The sequence below is a fragment of the Babylonia areolata genome, chromosome 7, assembly GCF_041734735.1.
Source record: "Babylonia areolata isolate BAREFJ2019XMU chromosome 7, ASM4173473v1, whole genome shotgun sequence".
Lineage (NCBI taxonomy): Eukaryota > Metazoa > Mollusca > Gastropoda > Neogastropoda > Buccinidae > Babylonia > Babylonia areolata.
Window position 1 is genome coordinate 26,088,925 of NC_134882.1, and position 21,366 is coordinate 26,110,290.

At 44.9% G+C, this 21,366-nt stretch overlaps 1 protein-coding gene across 1 annotated transcript in view; it reads right to left on the reverse strand.

Annotated features, from left to right (window-relative positions):
- Positions 1–8,961: 8,961 nt before the first annotated feature.
- LOC143283926 (protein meiotic P26-like) overlaps positions 8,962–21,366 on the reverse strand; it is a 47,073-nt gene continuing 34,668 nt past the window's right edge. The window contains exon 14 of the mRNA XM_076590366.1: positions 8,962–12,741. Coding sequence (XP_076446481.1) covers positions 12,433–12,741 — 309 coding nt within the window. The 3' untranslated portion in view covers positions 8,962–12,432. The remainder of the gene's footprint in view (positions 12,742–21,366) is intronic.

Below are 21,366 nucleotides of genomic sequence, written 5' to 3' on the forward strand. Positions count from 1 at the left end.
TAGAAAAAAAAAAAAAAAAAAAAAAAAAAAAGAATACAGAACATTAAATCCACCACTTCAAGGACTCACGCGATCAACACAGGTTTAACCATTTCAGAAGGAAGGGTATGATTAACTGTAACTTTCTGCCTCAGTGCTCACTGCTTCCTTCATTCTATTAGAAACCTATCTGATGATAGCCGCCTGGTTGCAGGTTCTTGCATATCAATTCAAGACAGCCCCCTTTGACACTACTATGAATCACAGAAAATGAAACTGAACATAAAGAAATATACCCCTTCTCCTACTACCAGTAAGTGGACATGTCCACTTGCAGCTAAACTACTGCCTTCACAAAAACCCTGATCACAAGGTCAGAAAACCTGTATGAAGATAACTAACTTACCTTGTCCCTTTCCACAATGCCATAAGGCTGGAAACTAGCAAATTAATTTTAAGCTATAATGCCAGGAAACCAGTTACATAGATATCCAAAAACAGAAAAACTAAACCAAAGGCAAAAGGAGGCCATCTCATAACAACTGAGGGGCAATATAATAAGTGCAGCTGTAAACTCCCTTGAGAATTCTGCCTGTCCTTTGTTCATCACAAAGAAACTTTGTGTGTGTGTGTGTGTGTGGTCAGCTGTAGTGTTTCATAATATCAGCTTTAACTTTCGGACTCCTTTGGTTTTATACTTGGTTTATGAAAAATTAATAACTATTCAAAAAAACCCCTTTTAAAAAAAAAAAAAAAAAAAGCCTCGATTCTGACACTTTGTTGGGCTGAAGGCATTGAGTTGACTCCAGATAGGCAATGAAGAGCAAAAATCACTTCCCTACTGTCATACCTTCCTAGGTCATGGATAAACTATTTTAGCCTCTTTGGTGGGAGCGACACTTTTTGGATTTCATTTCAAAAGCTCTTTCAAGCTAAATAATTGTAGACTTTTTCCCAAGCGACTATTCTTTTCATTAGGCCCAGCTTGCTCCGCTTATATCAGAGATGGACATCAACTTACAGCTGAGCTGGGCCGAAGTGCGGGGTGTATGATCAAGGGTTTTCTCCACTGCTATGAGAATTCGTTTAGTTTTGTCTTCTGTGTAGACTCTGAATATCAAGCTAGGAGGCATGATTGCACCGACTCTTGGTGCTGCAGCCTTGGGGGCTAGTTGGCGTTTGGGGGCCATACTCAAATCTGTCCTAAACCCTCTTGGTCGAGAGTAGGGATACAACTTTGGCAACACACTCCACTATAATCAAATCCCCGCCCAAATAGGACAGCAGTTGCCTCCAATGCTGTTCTGATGCAAGCATAGTTGGACTGACAGACTATCAAACATACATTCTTCATAAATCCTCCCAGCAACAGCTCTAAAGACAGTTCAACTGGTGGTCAGAAAACAAGGAAAAACAACTGCTTTCAAGACAATGATCACAAGCAGCTCTTCAACCAGTCTGAACCACCAGCTGGTTTTGGAATGCTCACAAGGAAAAGGTTCAAGTGCAAGATTGCCCATAAAATGTTGAACAAGGTCGTACGTCACAACTGTTTCACCAGTGTTTATTTTTTAGCTCTATTTATGGTTTAGCAAAACTAACTCTGTGACAGCTAAGCATATCAGCAAGTGCTCAGGTAGCATATACAGACAAAACCCAGGTCTTTTGCTTGGGACGAAAGGAACAAGGCCAAGCAATTCCATTAAGGTACTGCTTTCCAACACAGAGGAACAGAAAACCCTGTGCAAACCATGGAAATCAAGTCAGTTACACTTCAATGTAGTTACCAGAGATAACACAACTTACACCTGCTCACTTCTTAGTTCTAATATAGCAGCACTTACAACCCCTGTTTTGTGCTTGAGAGAATGACAAGCATTTGCACCTGGAGCTGACACCAATGATTTGACATAAGAGGGTGCACCACATGTTTGCGAGGTACTAATGTCAGTTAAGCTACCTTCAGGGTTACACAGGGTTTTTGCCACTTGCCATACTGCCCAGACTACTTCAAAATTTTCAAAGCAGTAATTAGCCAGCTTTCTGAATCATATGTGTACAAACTGAATCATAGCTAACATTGCTCTTCCCAAACACAATGCACTTAAACACAACATATTCACATACTATGTGCCCCTGAAACTGATTCTACATATTCTGAGTTCACACAGCTTGTGATGGAAAGGATGCAAAAGCACATCTACAAGCAAGTTTGATTCAACCCACCTTCTCCCACCCTCCCCAAAAAGGGGGAAAAAAAAGCAATAGATAAACCAGTAAAGCAGGACTGTTATTCTTTGATATGTGATGGGGCTTTGAAAACCTGCTGTTTAAATCAGCAAACTATGTTATAATACACAAAAAAGACATATCTGACCAGAGAATAAAACTGTAAAAGGGGAAGATGGAATAGGGTGGAAAAAATTTTTTCGTTGTTAAATAACATGCGGAAAGACCGGGACAGTCGTGTCACTCCCAATAAGCGGGCAACAGACGATTGCTTCGCCTCTTCAATTTGTTCGGCAAAAACTACTGAAAAACAATGGCAAGACAATGTTCTTTAGCTTCAAGTGAGATCTTACACATGAGACAAAAACACAAAAATAATTTCAAGGAAAAAGTCCCATTCTATAACTGTTAGTGTCTCCCTCTCTTTTCCCAACGAATGACAATTGTTCTTCGTCTGATGTTTCAACTACATCTACAATGATATGTTTAGTAAAATCATAATCCTCTGAAAAATAAGCTTGCCTGCCCTGAAAAAAAGTCTGACAAAAAAGGTTAAAAGAGGATTACATTTTTGGCCAGTGTATAATCCATATTAAATCCTTTCCTGTACATTCCAATTCTAGGGTGGAGGAGTAAGAGTAAGAGAAGGTGGGCAGAAGAGGGTCTAGGATGATAGCACTTTTTCTAATAAGAGAGGATGATATAAGGTAAAGGCAAAATGTCCTCATGGTATCTGTACTTTCTTCTTTTTTTTTTTTTTTTTTTTTTTTTACGTGACATTAAAAGAAGTCAGAATGTATACATTCTCCAAAATAAAAATCCATGGAAGAGATGAGGAGGAAAGTGAACAATGTACATAACAAGCAAAAAAAAGGAAAAAAAAACAACACACACCCGTCACCCAGTTAACTGAAGCAACTACTATCAACCACCACCACCACAGCCTCTGCTGCTCATGTTGTCTTCTCAAACTGCTGCTGACCGACATCATACTCAGGCCACACAGACAAGCCCACCCCACCCTGCCTCACACACCCTCCCTACACACCATTCCAAAACCTGTAACAGGGGGTTCATCTCACTTTGCTCACTACCACCTCTGCCCACACTATCGCAGCAAGCCCCGCCCCCCTCACTCCTTTCCATGCATGCAACACTGCCTGTGCCTGCCTCACAACCACCAATCAAGGATCAAGCTGTACTAACAATCTTTTTTTTTTTTACCCTCCCCTATTCAATTTCTTTAAAAAAAAAAAAAAAAATTGTAACAGTGCCTCAGCACTTTTTTTTTTTTTAATTTTTATTTTTAAGCAGAGTGAAATGCTGGTCACAGAACCATTGATGAGCAACAGTTGTGTGCTGTTCCCCACATTCACTTGGAGTATAAATCTGGGAATGGCAGTCTGTAAGGAAATACAATAAAGCCTTGAGAAGCCCAGTTGAAGTACAGTGTGCACACACTGAAAAGGGTGCAGCCAAGCAGTTAGCTAAGGTGGTGAGTGGGTCCAAACATTGTGTGTCCTGTCCCAACAACAAGCCTGCTGTACCAATTAATCTCATTCTTGTCGACACAGCACCCTCCCTCCACCCGCAGCTGTCCCCAAACACCAGTCCTATATGCTGAGTCTTGCACAAACCGCTAACCCACAACAATTTGATTTCTTTTTATCACAACAGATTTCTCTGTGTGAAATTCAGGCTGCTCTCCCCAGGAAGAGCACGTCGCTACACTACAGCGCCACCCATTTTTCTGTATTTTTTCCTGCGTAGTTTTTTTTCCCCCCCTATTGAAGTGGATTTTTCTACAGAATTTTGCCAGAAACCACCCTTTTGTTGCCATGGGTTCTTTTACGTGCGCTAAGTGCATGCTGCACGCAGGACCTTGGTTTATCGTCTCATCCGAATGACTAGCATAAAGACCACCACTCAAGGTCTAGTGGAGGGGGAGAAAATATCGGCGGCTGAATATCGGCAGCTGAGCCGTCATTCAAACCAGCGCGCTCAAATTCTCTCACTTCCAAGGCGGACATCACTCCAACTACTAGTCAATCCTACAAAGTTTTCAGTTCCCATTCCCACCCCTGTCTTCCACCACCACCATCTCAACTGTTCCCACCACTTCATCCAGTTACCACTCCCACACCAGTCTTCCACTACTACCACCACCTTAACAGTTCCCAACCCATCACATCACATCACCAACAGAGACCATTCCCACACAGACCAACTGGCATGTTTCTCCCTGAACTGACCCCACTGCCAATGCATGCTTCCCATCCTGTGGTCCACTGTCTGGCATGAGTGGACAGCCACCACCACACCCCACCACGTCAAAACCAAGTGTGAGCAATTATTGAAAAACGTCAACATTAAGATGTTTCACTCTCTGTGTGTGCGATACAGGTGTGACTTTCCTCTTACCCACTCAAACATGTTCCAAGTGCATTTCCTTTGCATGGGTTATGTCACCTTAATTATCATCGTCAATTTACTGATGGATACAGCTGATCTCTGCTAAGGTGCACACACCTGCAAACGCAGTTTGTTCAAACATAAAATGATCTGAATCACTTTCAGGGAGACTAATGACCTACTGTCTCTCTCATGGGAGCAAGGTACAAACAGCCACAATTCACATCACTCAATGCCAACAGAAAAAGAGGGGAAAAAAAGAACAAAATGTCCTAGGACATCAGCAACATTCCACTGGAGCGCCCCTTTTGGGCCAGGGAAAAGGGAAAATGAGTCATGTGCATGGTTTAAAAGGAAAAGAAAAACATGCACAAGACTCATCACAATATTGGTAAATATCAATCCAATCAAAATCTTTAAATCTAAACACAAAAATAAGGAATGGTAAAAAAAAAATGTAAAAAGACTGTCAATGTTAATGATTTATGATCAAGTTTAGAGGAAAGGAAGAAAAAAAGAAGAAGAAAAAAACCCACTTGTAATTGAACTCTCAATAAACATTTGGTGAATTCTAACAAGGAGCAGCCATTAACTAGTAATAAATGTCAAAATGTGTCTATAAACATCAAATTTAGAGAATTTTGAACACTGTAAAACACCATAAATTCAAACATGATAATGGAATAGTCTATGTATAATAAATCAACTCTTTTTTTCTTTTTTTCTTTTTTTTTAAATTATTATAATTGAGTGATAATTAATACAAGCCAACTAAGCAATGTCAGCTGAGTAATTCAAGGGAAAAAAAACAACAAACATGAACAATGAAAAAACCATTTGCAAACAGACAATAATTCGTAGACGAATGCAAAAAAAAAAAACAACCCATATATATATTAGATGTTTTTGTTAAAAAAAAAAAAAAAAAAAAAAAAAGCAAACAGGTAAGTGAAAGCAACTACCGGTACGTGCAAAATGAAACCACCTTTCTGTCAATAAAAGTCAAGGCAGGCAGGCAGTTTTAGAATGCATGTGAAATACTGTCAGTAGATCAAGGAAGAAAAAATAAAACACAAAAAAACACAACCAACACACACACACACACACAGCCAGGAAGAAGGGCCCTGCAAAAGACCACTGCTGGACACACACAGTAACATCTTCTCTACTGCATCGAGACCAACAACTGTCAAAATGTTGGCAAAAATCAGAGGGGGAAAAAAATCAACCAATACACAATATCTAATTAAAAAAAATATATATATAATAAATGAATAAATCAACAAAAATGAAAAAAGAGCACCAACATGGTATAACGTGTTGTTTGTTTGTCTTTTGTTGTTAAAATAGATTTAATAATACTAATACAGAATTAGAGGAAATTTTAGAAGGGGGGGGGGGGGGGGGGGGCAGAGGGAGAAGTGAAAGAGAAACAGACGAAGAGAGAAAATGGTAAGGGATGGGAGAACAGAAGTGGAAAAGATGGTTGAAAAAGAAAGGAAAAAAAGCCCTGATATTACTGGTCCTTGCTGCAAAGGCAACAAAAACACCGTTGATTTTTTTTTCTCTCACCCCCTTACCCCACACATTCCCTTCGGTTTCAAGATCAGAAAGAAGACATACACAATTATCCATAGGGTGACGACTGAACTACACTTTTTCAATATGTCTGCCTATGCTGTGAGGCAGCACAGTGTTGAGTATTCCTCCCATTGAACAAATAAAACTGTCAGCCCGCACTGACCACAAAGTGTCTGAAGTGCTCAGCTGACATCATATCCTGGAAAAAGTGGCTAGCATGGTCATACATAATTAAAACTCGTTGTTGATCTATCAAATACGAACAAAAAACGGTTATAAAAAAAAAAAAAATTTTTATACAATAATAAAAAGTAATAATAAAAGAAAACAGACTAAGATTGTCGGACAAAACTCACAACAAAAAGAAAAAAAAAAGTATGGTATGTTCTGAGAGAGAGTAAACGGGAAGAGGGGGTGGGGTAGATGTAAGCCTCTTGTGTAGTAGATGACTATGTGCTCAATAGGGAGCATATTTATTCTTCAGAGTGAATGGTAAGACACCAGAACACCGTCTCGCACAAGGGCTGGTAATTTGCCTGACACTTCTGCTTCAAAAAAATTGGGGGTGTATGGGTGAAGAAATGGGGAAGAGAACTGCACAACACGTTACAAGTATATCCCAATGTAACAAATTACTTTCAAACAGAGCTGGTATAAGCAATATTGTCAAATACCTTCCTTAAAAACCAACAATAAAAATAACGGATATTTTCTGGAATTTCTGACAGATAAAGTATGAAAATGAGTTTCTCAAGTTATTTAATCATTGGGGTAAAACAAAATATATACCACTGAGGTGTTTCATGTATAAGTAGTGAACAATTGTAATAACAATAAGCCACTCAACTTATTATTATGTCAATTTTTTGATTTGTAATAATGTAGATTCTGAACAAGAATGGTGGGAAAGAAGTTGGCCATAAAGTCATAAAACATCCAGTTCAGATTTTCTTTTAACATACATGTCCACTTAAACCAGCAATCTTTATCAAGTATGCAAAAATAAAAACAGGTACAATAATCAACAACAAAAATTATAAATTGTACCCCTCCAAATAATATTTCGAGTAAAGCTTGTTTTAGTATGATCGTATCTCACACATCACCAGTAAATTTTTTTTAAAAAAGAAGAAAAAAAAAAGAAAAGCATTCACAATAAGGCACAGCAAAAAATAAAAACTAATTAAAATACAAGTTACTTTTTCTTTTTTAAATAAAAGAAGATAGTTTGAACTTAAAAAATGACTAGATACACTTTTGCATAATGTGTATAAGGATAAATGAGAGCAGATCAGACTATCACTACCCTTTTCTAAGAAAACCAAGCCATAACCTGGGAATCTTTCTCTGAATACATATAAGATATATATGTATATATATATATATATGTATTATGTATATGCTTTTTTTAGATATATACAAATTCGCCACTGATGTGCAGTTTGTGGACAGAAAAAAAAACAACAACCTCAAAGCTCCAAGTCCTCACATTCACTTCAATTTCTGTGCGCGTATAAGATGTTCTCAGCGCTCAGAAAAAAAGGACATTTTCTTCCTAGTTTGCATTATACTAAAAGTATGGTTAAATATACTAATCATATCAAACTGATGCAAACTATGCTATTGGTTTGCTCTGTCTGGTGATTTCATAGCAAGTAAGTGATAAGACATCTCACTATTAGTCTGCAAGCCAATCAAACACCACTTCCGGCCGGAGCTGATTACTAATTCAAATGGCCAGCAAAGAACGCCCCAAGTGAGTTTGACATGTCACAGTGATGAGTTGAAGGTATATGCTTGCATGTGGACAGACAAAGATGTACCTAAAAAAACAACAACAAAAAACCCCAAATCTGTCAAGGACAAGCTTCAATAGTTTAGGATTGATTTCTTTCCATTCAAACTTATCTTCTGCTGCATGTCTAGCAGAAGACTTGTGAAGCATGTTTGTTCATGCATGACTGCGCATACACATCAATGAAGGGACAGGAATGTATACATTCATGCACATATTATCAAAACACAAAATGCATCTTGGTTTTAGCTGAATCAAAATGTATCTTGAGTTCCAGACTTGCTTGATAAGAAAATGCCATCTGCTGTTACATCTAAGGCCGACATCATGTTTCACTCCATTTACCAACACGAAAAATCATATCCCCAATCACGATTTAGACACCTCTCTTTTTAGAAAAGAAAAGGGAAGGAATGTCAAACTTAAAAAACTTTTCTTTTTTTTTTTCTAAACTTTTCTTAATTCTTAATCTCTCAAAGCATTTTACATCAATGCATGTTATTGCAGCACCAGTTTTGACTCACAAGCCAGATTTTCTTTTCTTCCTTCCTGGTCGAGATTAAAATGTTGCACTGCCTATTGTGAAAATGTGACGTAGCAAGCGAAAACCCGGCTAAAGTTGCATCCGGCTATTCTAAGCTATACGCAAAAACAGATCAAGGTCAAATCATGAAGATCGAGATTTTTTTTTTGATTTTTTATCATCACATCTTTACTGTAGGTATCTTTGCATAAGACACTGTTAAATCATAGTATTTTCAAAGTTTTCGGGTGCACGCCTGTCAAAACCATATAGAAAAATACTGCACTCTTTTGCCCTATTTCAGCTGCATGCTGGAAGCAAAGACAGGGAAATTCCTGTCTGCAAAGTAATGTATGGAAATGAACAGTGAACAGGCATTGGTCTCTCCCCCCCCCCCCCCCCCCCCCCCCCCCCCCCACTCCAATAAATCAAGAAAGCATATGAACATGGTCTGTTTTCAACAGTTTTTCCCGGCTACCCTGTGAGTTGCAATTTTAGTAGGGTCCCATCAATTCTTCAAATTTAGCCAAGTTTCCATCTCAAATGTTTTGATCCAGCTCTTTTGCCATGCATTACACTATTAATCCCTACGCTGCCTATATGACGAGATACTCGTCATCGCAAGCATGTACGCTTCGCTGCCACAATAACGAGATAACTCGTCGAAATATTCAGATTTTTCCCAGCTTTGCATTCAGTTTGCTGACAAAAATGCTGGTCGCTTTAGCTTGGGGAATTTTTCTAGATTCTATTCATAGCTAGAAACACCATCCACGTCATGACGCAGTCCTTTATCTGAACGTTTTGGTTGGGTCATCGTCACAGTATTTTGCCTGGCTCCGTTCCTCACTCACTCAACAAAATGTCGGACGCCAAGCTCAAGACATGTGATCGTGGCGAACTATATCAACCAAGATTGCTTTCTATCGCTGATGCTCAGAAAGAATTTATACGTAAATTTGAAGGAGAAAACAGTGATGAACATTTATAGGACGATTTGATAGAAAATAAAGGGAGCAATCAAGAGAACGGCCAAGATACTACTATCAGTAAGTGATGCTGGCTGTTCAGGCGTTGCAGACGACAGAAACCGAATCATTAGCAGGACACAGTGTGAGCGATTTTCTTGGCACTCAGCCAACGCTGTCTGATGAGAACTGGATAAAGTGATCATGTGAGAGGGGTGAAGAGGAGAGGGGTGGAGACTGAGGGGGTGAGGCCTCACACTCATATTATCACTTGGAGAAGTCCCAATGCATTGTGTATCTGTCTTTTTTTTAAATTTTTAAAAAAATTGTGATTGTTCTAGTATGATTGTGTGTGTGTGTGCAAATATCTATTTGTCCAGAAAATATTTTAGTTATGTTTGTAATGAACAAGTTGAAAATGTGACAAAAAACAAAACACTGATTTCAAAACAACAGAATGTCACTAAAAATATATAAAATGGGAAAACATTGTGTGTTTTATATTCATTCATTTACCTTTAAGAAAATATATACTTTTATGGGTCTTTCTCAAATAACAAGAGCACAGAATTTTTTTGAAAATTTATTCCAGTTTTTTGTGAAAAATCCCTGGCAAACAGATTTCATTTAGATCTTATTTTCCTGGCAGTGAAAGGGTTAAGGATAAATCTTGTTTTTAAGTCACAGGCACACAAATGTTGGTTTTTTTCGTGAGCCAGTTTCTCCATTTCTTCTCTTCGGGCACACCAACTTTGAAAAAAACAAGGAAAAAAACAACAAAACAAACCTATGATCAGTTCTGGTTTTTTTTGGGTTTTTTTAAATCATAATTTTTTTTAATTTTCAGAAAGTATATAAATATAAAAAAATGATAAATTCCAACTTGAACCAGGTTTTCATGTGCTGTCGTCACATATGATAGATTCAATATGTAGCTGCTTTAAATTCATGTAGCTGCTTAACAATAACAAAAAATTAGATATGGACAATCGAGTGCATTATACCACAATAAACTGTCTACATCTCCAACATTCTTGAGCTTTCAAAACTACTGGCCTCACATCCCTTTTGAGACAATAAAAATGTACGCAGAATAGCACTAGCAGTCATGTGGGCTGCTTATTCAGATGGTTAGTCGGACTGGAATGGAAACGATTTCACTCCAGTACACAAGGAACTGATCACAACATGGACTACACATCAACTAAATAAGTAAACTGACAAACAGGCAGTAAACTGACAAATAGACTAAGAACAAAGAAAAAAATACACAGTGACAAAATCAGGGTAACAACATTCTGAATAGGGAGCAGGACCCTTGTATAATATGAAGAAGAAAAGATTGAAAATGGGGAAATTTCAATAAAACAACCTTTTTTGCAGTAAAGTTTGTAAGAAGCGATCTAAAATCAATTTTTGCGATGTGTTTCTGTAAGGAGAGGAAAAAAAGCCATTTTCTATAAAATCTGTAACAGGGGTGGTCAGAGATTGCAAATAAGCACAATTCTCCCCATTCCCTGAAAGAGCTGAGTTAAAGGAAGTTATTTTCCCCTCTCCATCACTTCATCCTTTTCTCTTGGCACATCCTGTAAATATAGGTAATAGAGTTAAAAATAAAAGGCTATAGAGTATATCCGCCCAGTCAGCCAGCTTTAAACTTGTCGCAGCTTGTAGCTGCCTGTTGTTCCTCTGCAGCTGATGGGCACAACCTGCCCAGCACCTATGGCTTAACTGTCCAAAGGAAAAGACAAAACCAAAGAGGTCCAGACAGCTCTGGTCCCAACTATACTAAGACCCTTGAATATTTCAGTGAGCCGACAGCAATTCTCGTCTTATATATATTTCATATATGCAAGCCCAGAATCAAGCCAGCCCATTCTCCTTGAGCTGGCCAAGTCATGTTACAGTATAGACCTCGTCTTTTCCTTTGGAGAGATGTTCCAGAGCTCTGAAAACAGAGACGGACCATTCCCATGCCCTTATCCATTGCAATGTTACAGCTCCCTCTTCCTAATACACCTTTCCACCATTGTCCATTGTATCAGGCAACACTGATGAGACCCAAGGGTCACATCCTCCTGACTACACTCACATTTCCTTGTATGGTCTGCCTGTCACAGCTTTTCTGCAGACATTGTGTACAGCCATATACACTGACCGAGAGGGAAAGGTCTAATTTTTAACCTGGCTTTAGTCATTTCACTCCTTTCAGTTCAAGTGGCTATCATAGTGAAGTGGGTGAAAAAACAAGATTAATCTTGTGAGAATCTTGTGACTGAAAGTAGCCACTTGGTGTGTAATATATGTGGGAGATTGAGAACAGGTGTCTGACAGCTGTATCCATTACTCAAGTTTGCCCCCTAATCATGGACAAAAAATGCATATCAGTGCCAAACATCAGTATATACGTAGAAAGGTATCTTTGGACTCGTCTGGTTGAAAATGGGTGCTGCTTCTAAATTCCAAGCGGGCAACTGATGGCGGATATAAACTATACAAGGTTAGGGGCAAGTTGTCAACACCATCATCTGCTGCTGGGCAAATGGGATGGGGGACAAGGGCGAGACACTCCTCTTCCAATAGAATATCCCTCTCTACATTCAAAAACAAACTTTTCTGTCTTATCAACCATACAATTTAACTTTTTCTTCTTCTGTTATGTCTTGGTGCTTTATAAACCATTACTAAAGATGGGTTATACAGAATGATAAATGTCTCTCCTTTTAACTGAATAGTGTCGCTTGCCTTCCCCCACCAAATGCCCAATAGGCTGGCAGTGTTTCTGCACAACCCAACAGATGTGTGTACTGGTTCCAGGAACCAAACAGCTATCCTCTCACCAATGACCTCGTTGCCACACTGTACATGAGTAGACATCATGCCCCTTGCACAAATGACATCTGAAGCTTGTAATGCAGCAACGGGTCCTCATGACCTCCAACCTTTTACACAATGTAGAGGGTGTTGAGAACCAGGACATGGTGGTTGTTCTTAGCCAGCGTGACAATGTAGCCCTCCGACGTGATTTTCAGCCCACAGCAACGGCTGACCTTGACATAAGGGCATTGGAACTCTCCTATCAGAGAGCCGTCTCGCTGAAAAACTGCCACATGGAAACGGTTGCCATGGCTGTCCCCAATGAGGACGTCTCCAGCATCACTGATGTCAATTCCATTGGGATAATTGGTGATGTTCTCACAGCCAATCCGACGCAGGAAACTACCATCTTCATTGAAGACTACCACACAGTGACCCTGAAATGGAGTGGTGAAGGGGAGTATGTAAAATACATCACATTCATACATATCATTGGGTTCAATTACACTGGGAACACCAATTCAATAACACATCCATAAAAGCTTTGTACACTTCAATCACTGAGACAGGGGCATATGAATTTTTGGCAATAAAATCTTAACTGATGAGGTATTAGAAGTCAAGTTGTTAATAGGAGGAGTTTGTATTATACTCCATGTTTGGTGTTACATATACTTACCATGTCAAACTGATGCAAACTAGGCCTATTGGTTTGCTCTGCTTGGCCAAATTTCGCGCGGCTAACAGTGAAAAGACAGGCCCGCCCGCTCTCAGCCAATCAAACGCCTCTAAAAGCTATAAGCGCTGAATCATTCCGTGGCCATGAACAAAAATGCCCCATGAGAACCACGGCAGAGACGCGGGAATGGACGGGCGGGCATTCGAGTTTGACATGGTAAGTATATGTAACACCAAACATGGAGTATAATACAAACTCCTCCTTTTGGTGTCATATACTGTACCATGTCAAACTGATGCAGAATTTAAAGCAAATGGAGGAGGGCAACGCCTACTGGTTCGTATGGGGAGCCCTTGTAACTGAGACGGCAGTGTTAGCCGCGACAAAGGAAAACCCCTTGGAACCGTCAGCCCTGGTCATACGGAAATTCCTGAGGTAGAAGTTGATGAAGGGATTCTCAGACCGCCAGAAGGCTGCCTCCAAGACATGCTGCGTTGGCACCAAGTGCTGGAAAGCAGCCGAAGTAGCTATGGCCCGCACTTCGTGTGCTCTGGGATGAAGACAGCTGATATCCCTGTGTGCATGAGAGTAGGCTCTACGAATGACTTGGGAAACCCGGCGGGAAATGGTGCCTGCAGCGATGTCTTTCTTGTAATTCTCATTGAGGGAGATGAGCAGACGACTCTGAGAAGAACGCCTATGGCGAGACCTATCCCAATAATATTTGAGACACCGAACAGGGCAGAGGTGCCTATCCTCATCATCTTGGGCAAGAATATCAGACAAAGGTCTGACCCTCAGAGAGGGGGAAGGAACCTCAGGGTCTTGGTTCTTAGCCAGAAACTCTGGAAGGAAACGAATAGTGATGGAACCTTCTCTGTGGAAGGCCAGATCTTGTGGCATTCCACTAAGACCATGCAGCTCACTTCTACGACTGCCTGTGGCCAGCCACAGAAGGAAAGTGGTCTTGAGGGTGAGGATGTCAAAAGGAACAGTCCCCAATGGTTGGAAGGGCTGTTTTCGAATGAAATCCAGCACCAGGAACAAGTCCCAGAGGGGCACTCTTCTGGGGTTTCTAGCTTCCTTCAGAGGGGCACCCCTAGCCACCTCTCTGAACAGGAAATCCGCTTCAAAGGCGGGACCACCTAGCTGTTTGCATTGTGGTACAGATGGCAGACCTGTACCCTCGCACAGAACTAGCAGACAGGATGAGAACCGAGGAGCAGAGAGCCAGGAAGTTGGCCAGCTGCATGCTCGTAGGGTTCGTAGGGGTAATGCCCTGAGCTGTACACCACCGCAACCATTTCTTCCAGCGAAAGTCATACAAAGTCTCCGTTCCTTGCCTCCTTGCTCTGGTGACTATGGAGAGGAGGTCAGAGGAGGCACACCCCTGGGTCAGCGCAGCCGACACAGAGGCCGACCGAGGGGTCGAGGACTTCAATGGTGATGCTGACAGTTCCGACCGCACAGCAGCCATGCGTGCTGGTGGAGCAGTTGAGGATTGGAATGAGGAGTGCCCGAGCGAGGCTGCCTCAGCAGATGAAATGAAATGAAATGAAATTATGGTGCTTAGAGCCTCGCCGACCACTAAGGCCATCTCAAGGCTATCGCCGCGTCAATTACTACTACAAGGCTAAAAAAAAAACAACCAATTAAAACGAGTCACCACTTCAAACTTTCCACTCCAAAGTTAAAAAAAAACTTCCATAGTTTAAAGCCTTCAAATGTGGTTAAAAAGGTTCACTTCTTTTAAGAAGTCCATCAGCGCCCACGGAGGGACATCACGAAACAAAGTCTTCAAAGAAACCGCCGTGTAATGTCTGCGTCTAACGTCATGCAGATCCCAACAGTCAAGAAGCACGTGTTTCACGGTGAGAGGCTCGTCACAGGGAACGCATCGAGGGGCCTCCTCCCCCTTCAACAAGTAAGAATGAGTAAAAAAAGTGTGCCCCATACGCAGTCTGCACAGCACAGATTCCTCCTTTCTGTTCTTCACCCCCGAAGGGAGGGTCTCCCCTAGGTCCGGACGGATCTGGAAGAGCTTGTTGTCCATCTGGGTGTTCCACTTCTCTTGCCAAAGATCCTTAACGTAAGTACTGACCTTCCGCTTCATGTCTGTATAGGGTACCAAGGATCTGGACAATTCATTCTTTACAGCGTTCCTGGCCAGCAGGTCCGCCCTTTCGTTACCACGAATGCCAACATGTCCGGGAACCCAGGCCAACACAACCTCGTATCCTTTCTTCGTTGCGAGAGTAAAAGTTTCATAAAATTCCAGCAGTTTGGGATGAGTGATATTCCTGCAGGCGATCGCCTCCAGGGCTGATAAGGAGTCGGAAAAGATCATGAATCTCTTCTGTTTGGAAGAGAGAACCATTTTTAACCCCAGGACCAGTGCGGTCAGTTCCGCGGTGTATACCGAGCTGTCAGACAGGATGTGTTCCGTTGAGGGCCGGTCAGGAAAGGCGGGACAGAACGCAGATGCGGCGACTCCGTCCTCTGACTTGGAACCGTCAGTGAAGATGCCTTGAAAGGTGGGGAATTTGTGGCACAGTTCCGAAAAGTAGGTTCTGTAGGCCAGAGAACTGGTGGTGTCCTTACGGTACGAGGCCAGATCGAATCGGACCTCAGGTGTTGTAAAGGTCCACGGGGGGCTGTCAGGGAACTTAGAGAAATCTGAGATGCCACCGACATCCAGATCGGCATTTTCCAAGTGCGGCTGAATGCGGAGTCCGAGAGGAGGTATGCAGTTTGGGTTGTCTGTAAATTTCTTATCGAAAGGGTTGTTGAATACAGCATCGTAAGCAGGGTTTGTAGGTTCCGAAAACAATTTCAAATAATAGTTCAGGGTCAGCTTCAGTCTGCGGTTGGAAAGAGGCGGTTCCCCCGCCTCTGCGTACAGGCTGTGCACAGGGGTGGTGCGGAAAGCACCCAAGCTGAGACGGAGCCCTTGGTGGTGTACAGGGTCCAACAGTTTCAGGTAGGACGGTCTGGCCGAGCCGTATACGACACTTCCATAATCCAGTTTGGACCGGACCAGGGCTCTGTAGAGGTGCAAGAGAGTCCTCTTATCAGCACCCCAGTTCGTGTGTGCCACAACTCGGATGATGTTCAGGGCTTTTAGGCAAGATATTTTCAGCTGTTTAATGTGGCTGAGAAAATTCAGCTTCTGATCGAAGACGACCCCTAGAAATCTGGCTTCCTTGACCGCCGGGATGGTGGATGTTCCCAGACGGATTTCAGGGTCCTGATAGAATTGGCGAAAATTATGAAAGTGGATGCATTCAGTTTTGGAGGACGAAAATGTGAAGCCATTCTCCTCTGCCCAACACTGGATTTTGTTGACGCAGAGCTGAAGCCGTCGCTGGATGCTGGCGTACGTGCTGCCGGTTGCATATAAAGCAAAATCATCCACGAACAGCGAGCTGTCCGATCCTTTCTGAACGGATTGAACGATGTCATTAATTTTGATGCTGAACAGAGCCGGCGACAGGATGCTCCCCTGCGGGACACCCAGCTCCTGCTCGTGAATGTCGGACAGAGTGGTGCCGACTCTCACCTGGAATTGTCTGTCTTGTAAAAAATTGTGGATAAACTGTGCCTCAGCAGATGAGATTTGGTTTCAAGTTCCAGGGGTGGAAACGTGTGTCAGGGACTGAAGGTCCGGAAACCAGGTCTGGGCTGGCCATTTCGGCGCAATGAGGATCAGCTGCGGGTGTTCCAATCTGACTTTCCGTATCACCTTGGACAGAATTGGAAAGGGAGGAAACGCAGAGGCAATCAGACTGCTCCAGTCTAGAGAGAGAGCATCCACTGCCCACGCTTCTGGGTCGGCAACCGAAGAGACGTAAGTGGGAAGTCTCTTGTTGAACAAGGTCCACCATCGGCCGAAAACAATGTTCCCACACCCACTGAAGGCTGTCCTTGTCCAGGGTGCACTCTGTGCATATGACACTCTTGGACCTGCTGAGAGCATCTGCCAAGATGTTGGTTTTTCCTGCTAAGTTTCTCCCTGAAAGTGCAATGCCCTTGCTGTGGCACCAACGGAGGAGAGCCTCAGTCCGCATGGAGAGGTCTGCCGAGTGCGCTCCCCCCCATTTGTTCACATAACATGCAACCGTCATCTTGTCCGTGAACAAGCGGATGGTCTTGCCAGTGGCCTCCCCCATGAAGTGCAGGAGAGCCCTGCGAACTGCCTCCAGTTCCAGAACATTGATGTGGCATAGGCGCTCCTCCGGGGACCAAGTCCCTGCTGCATGGAGTGAGTCCATGTGGGCTCCCCAGCCCAGGGAGGAGGCGTCTGTGAAGAGTGCCACCTGAAGAGCAGGTGGGGCTAAGGGCACCCCCTATGTCCGAAGGGGCGGTGATTAACCACTCTGATGTCACCTCGAGGAACCACTCGCCCAGACATATCTGGGTATCCCATGGCTGAGTGCTCTGGGACCGGCGTAACCTCAGTGCCCTCTGGAGAGGGCGCTTGAGAACCCTGTCCAGGGGAACGAGAGGTGCCGTGGACTCCATCATGCCCAAGAGGGAAGAAAGTGTCCGCGCTGTATCTTGGGAGGAGTGGCGCCAGTGGCTGAGGAAGCCTGCCAGACGGTCCCAGTGATCTGGCGCCAGAGAGACTATCATAGACCGCATGTCGAACCTCATCCCTAAGAAGTCGAAGGACTGACGTGGGGACAGATCGCATATCTGCTGGTCCATGAGGAAGCCCAGTTGGGAGCAAAGGTCTAGAAGTCTGGCCGTATGACTCAGGCACAGGGCCTGCGACTGGGCCAGGATAAGCCAGTCGTCCAGGTACACACAGAGACAAATGGATTCCGAGCAGACGATGGACACCAATTCCCGCACCACCTTGGTAGACAGGAAAGGGGCAAGGGACAGACCAAATGGGAGGGCCGGGAACTGAACCCCTTGTCTCTCCACACGAACCTCAGGTACCGATGGGATGCCGAATGGATGAGTATATGAAAATAAGCATCTTCCAGATCGATAGAGGTAGGCCAATCACCTTGTTGGATGGTCTCCCGAATCTATGCCTGTGTATCCATCTTGAATTTGATTTTGGGGAGGAATTTGTTGAGGGGGGACAAGTCCAAAACTGGTCTCCCCCCTCCCGAGACCTTTGGAATCACCAACAACCAGCCGTAAAAACCGGGGCCCGGGTCCGAGAGTTGAGATATAGCCCCATGAGGAGTGGGTGCGATATCTCTTTTTCTAGGACGCTCTCCTGCTCCGTCGAGCTGGGCACCTAAGGAGGAGGAGTGGATCTTAGAGGGGGGCGGTCCTCCACCCAAGACAGCATGTACCCCAACTCTAGCACCGACATAATCCTGTCGTCGAGTCCCAGAGCACACCAGTGATGTGCATGCCGGGACAAGTTTCCTACTTGGAGGGGCTGAACGACTGGCGGTGCTGAATCGGGGCCCAGTCATTGGGGGTGCTGCCTTCTGGCCTTGGGCATGGCCGGTCGGCTTGGACGGACATAAGGTGGTTTATTCCTCTGCCACTGATTCTGCACACGCTGCTTTGACTTAGGCGGCGTGGTATATGGAGGGGCCCTTGTGGCCGGTCTCTTCAATGGCATAGAACCCTGGAGCCCATGAGAGGTGTGGGCCAAATATGAGGCCACCTCCCTGTTTGTCTCTGCCCTGTGGCTGACAAAATGGGGCGGGAACTGGCCGAAGAGGGAGTGCTGCTGTGCTGGGATGGACCGCAGGGCAGCCCTCTCCTCCACAGGAATGTTAGAGAGGCTGAGAATGGCATCACGCCGCGCTAGCACAGTATTGAAGTGAAGGCTGGTAGCTGTGTCTGCAGCTGCCGTGAGACCAGATGCTACCCTATTGCCAAAAGCGTGTAACCTCTGGTCGGTGAAGAGGCCAGGTGGGACAGAGGAAGGTGACCCCGTGTCCTGATTAACTGGACACTGTTCCCACAGCTCCTTGGCCCTGTGGAGGAACACGTCGAAGGTGTACGCCGTGGAAACCTCAAGGAGGCAGCGGCGGGCCAATTTGTCCCACTCTGCTAACGTTTTAAAGGATAGGGTAGCTGAAGTGGGGAAGGTGGTGCGCTGTGAGACCAACATCCTGTCCTGTGCGGAGGGCTCTGCTCCGCTGTAGGCAGGGTGGTCCTGTGTGTACCAGGACCACACCCCTCCCTTGGAGGAATCTTTAAGGAACTTTCCCGGGGAAAAGGCGCCCAGGGCAGAGAGGGACTCCCTGCCTGGAGGAGGGATGGAAGCAGCACCCCTGACAGTGCGGGCTGGCTTATTAAGCCATTCCTGCACCATTTCTGGCACTCTGAGTCACCTTGTGGTTCTGGAGTTAGAGTCACATGGCGTAAGGAGGGTCAAGGGTAACAAAGTAGCCTGAGGGACTGATTCGGCACACGTGACCTTATTGGGGAGGGTCAGTTCGAGCTCGGCAAAGTCCGAGCTTGGTTCAGGCTGATCCCTAGGGAGGCGCGGGCTCAATCTGTCCCCCCTGGGATTTGGGCGAAGAGTGCTCATCTGCTTGTTCGTCCTCATCTGAAGACAGGGGCTCCCACTCTTGTTCACAGTCCATCCCCTGCTGGGTGCCATCCCAAGTGGATGTACCCACTGGGGCGTCCTGTGAGCTGTGGTCAGCCCAGCGGGATGAGCTGGGACGATCCCAAGCCGGGACCATGGCCGCCACTGTTATGTCCTTGACACCTGAAGCGGGTGGGGAGCTTGTGGACCGTAGGTCCAACCATGCTTGGGATGGTGGGTGCCACACCTTTTCAGAGAGGGCGTCCCCGGATGCAAGAGGGACCCACGAGTGCTGTGAGGGGACATTCATTTCATGGCCTGGCTTCGCTGACGAAGATCTAGGAAGGGCGTTGTCCACGTCTGATGCAGGCACGTTCATGGCTGACAAGGCCAATGCGGGAAAAGCAGAGTCGGCCGCAGCGGTTGCAAGGGAAAGTCTGGTCTGGGTTCGCGGCTGCAGCGTCGTGGTTCTTCCTCCTTCTGCGTTTGTCCTCAAGGCTGGCCCTGCGGTTGTTTTCGAAGGAGGAGACAGCTTGGTGGATGGTGCGTCGCCAGGTCTCTCGATCAGCGGCTACTGCGGACCACTGGCGATGGTCAATGTGACAGGCACCGAGAGCTTTCTTCAAGGAGTCTTTGTATCTCTTCTTGGGTGCTCCTCTGTCACGGTGGCCAGTGGACAGTTCGCCATACAGCGCGATCTTGGGCAGGCGGTGGTCCTCCATCCTGGACACGTGCCCTGCCCAACGTAGCTGGGTCTTTAGCAGCACTGCCTCGATGCTGATAGTCTTTGCCTGCTCCAGGACCTCGACATTTGTGATGTAGTCACTCCAGTGGATGCTGAGGATGGTGCGAAGGCAGCGCTGGTGGAAGCGATCAAGCAGTCGTATGTGGTGCCGGTAGGTGACCCAGGTTTCGGAACCATACAACAGGGTGGGCAGTACAACAGCTCTGTACACGCTGATCTTTGTGTCTTTCTTCAGGTGTTTGTTGTTCCACACTCTCTTGTACAGCCTGCCGAATGCGCTGTTTGCCTTTGCAAGTCTGTTGTCGATCTCCTTGTCAATCTTGGCGTCAGACGAGATGGTGCAGCCTAGGTAGCTGAATTGGTGGACCGACTTCAGCTCTGTCTCACCGATGTTGATGTGAGGAGCGTGGAATTCTTCCTGTGGGGCAGGCTGGTGGAGAACTTCCGTCTTTTTCAGACTGACTTCTAGGCCGAAGAGCTGCGCAGCCTCTGCGAAGCAGGACGTTATACGCTGCAGGGCCGCTTCTGTATGGGCGACGAGGGCAGCATCGTCGGCAAACAGAAGCTCTCTGATGAGTTGCTCCAGTGTCTTGGTGTGGGCCTGTAGCCGCCTCAGGTTGAATAGGCTGCCATCAGTGCGGTATCTGATGAAGATACCGTCGTCGTCGCCAAGATCTTCAGTGGCCTGTTGGAGCATCATGCTGAAGAAGATCGTGAAGAGGGTCGGCGCGAGGACACAACCTTGTTTCACTCCATTTCCAATTGGGAAGGGCTCCGAAAGGTCGTTGCTGTGTCTGACCTGTCCACGCTGTTCCTCATGTAGTTGGATGACCATGCTGAGGAATTTTGGGGGGCATCCTAGACGTTTCATGATCTCCCACAGACCTTTTCTGCTCACGGTGTCGAAAGCTTTCGTGAGATCGACGAATGTCGCATACAGTCCTTTGTTCTGTTCCCGACATTTTTCTTGTAGCTGTCTGAGAACGAAGACCATGTCAGTGGTGCCTCTGTTGGCTCTAAAGCCACACTGACTCTCTGGGAGATGTTCTTCGGCGATAGTAGGCACCAGCCGATTTAGGAGGACTCTGGCGAGGATCTTGCCTGCGATGGAGAGCAGAGTTATCCCC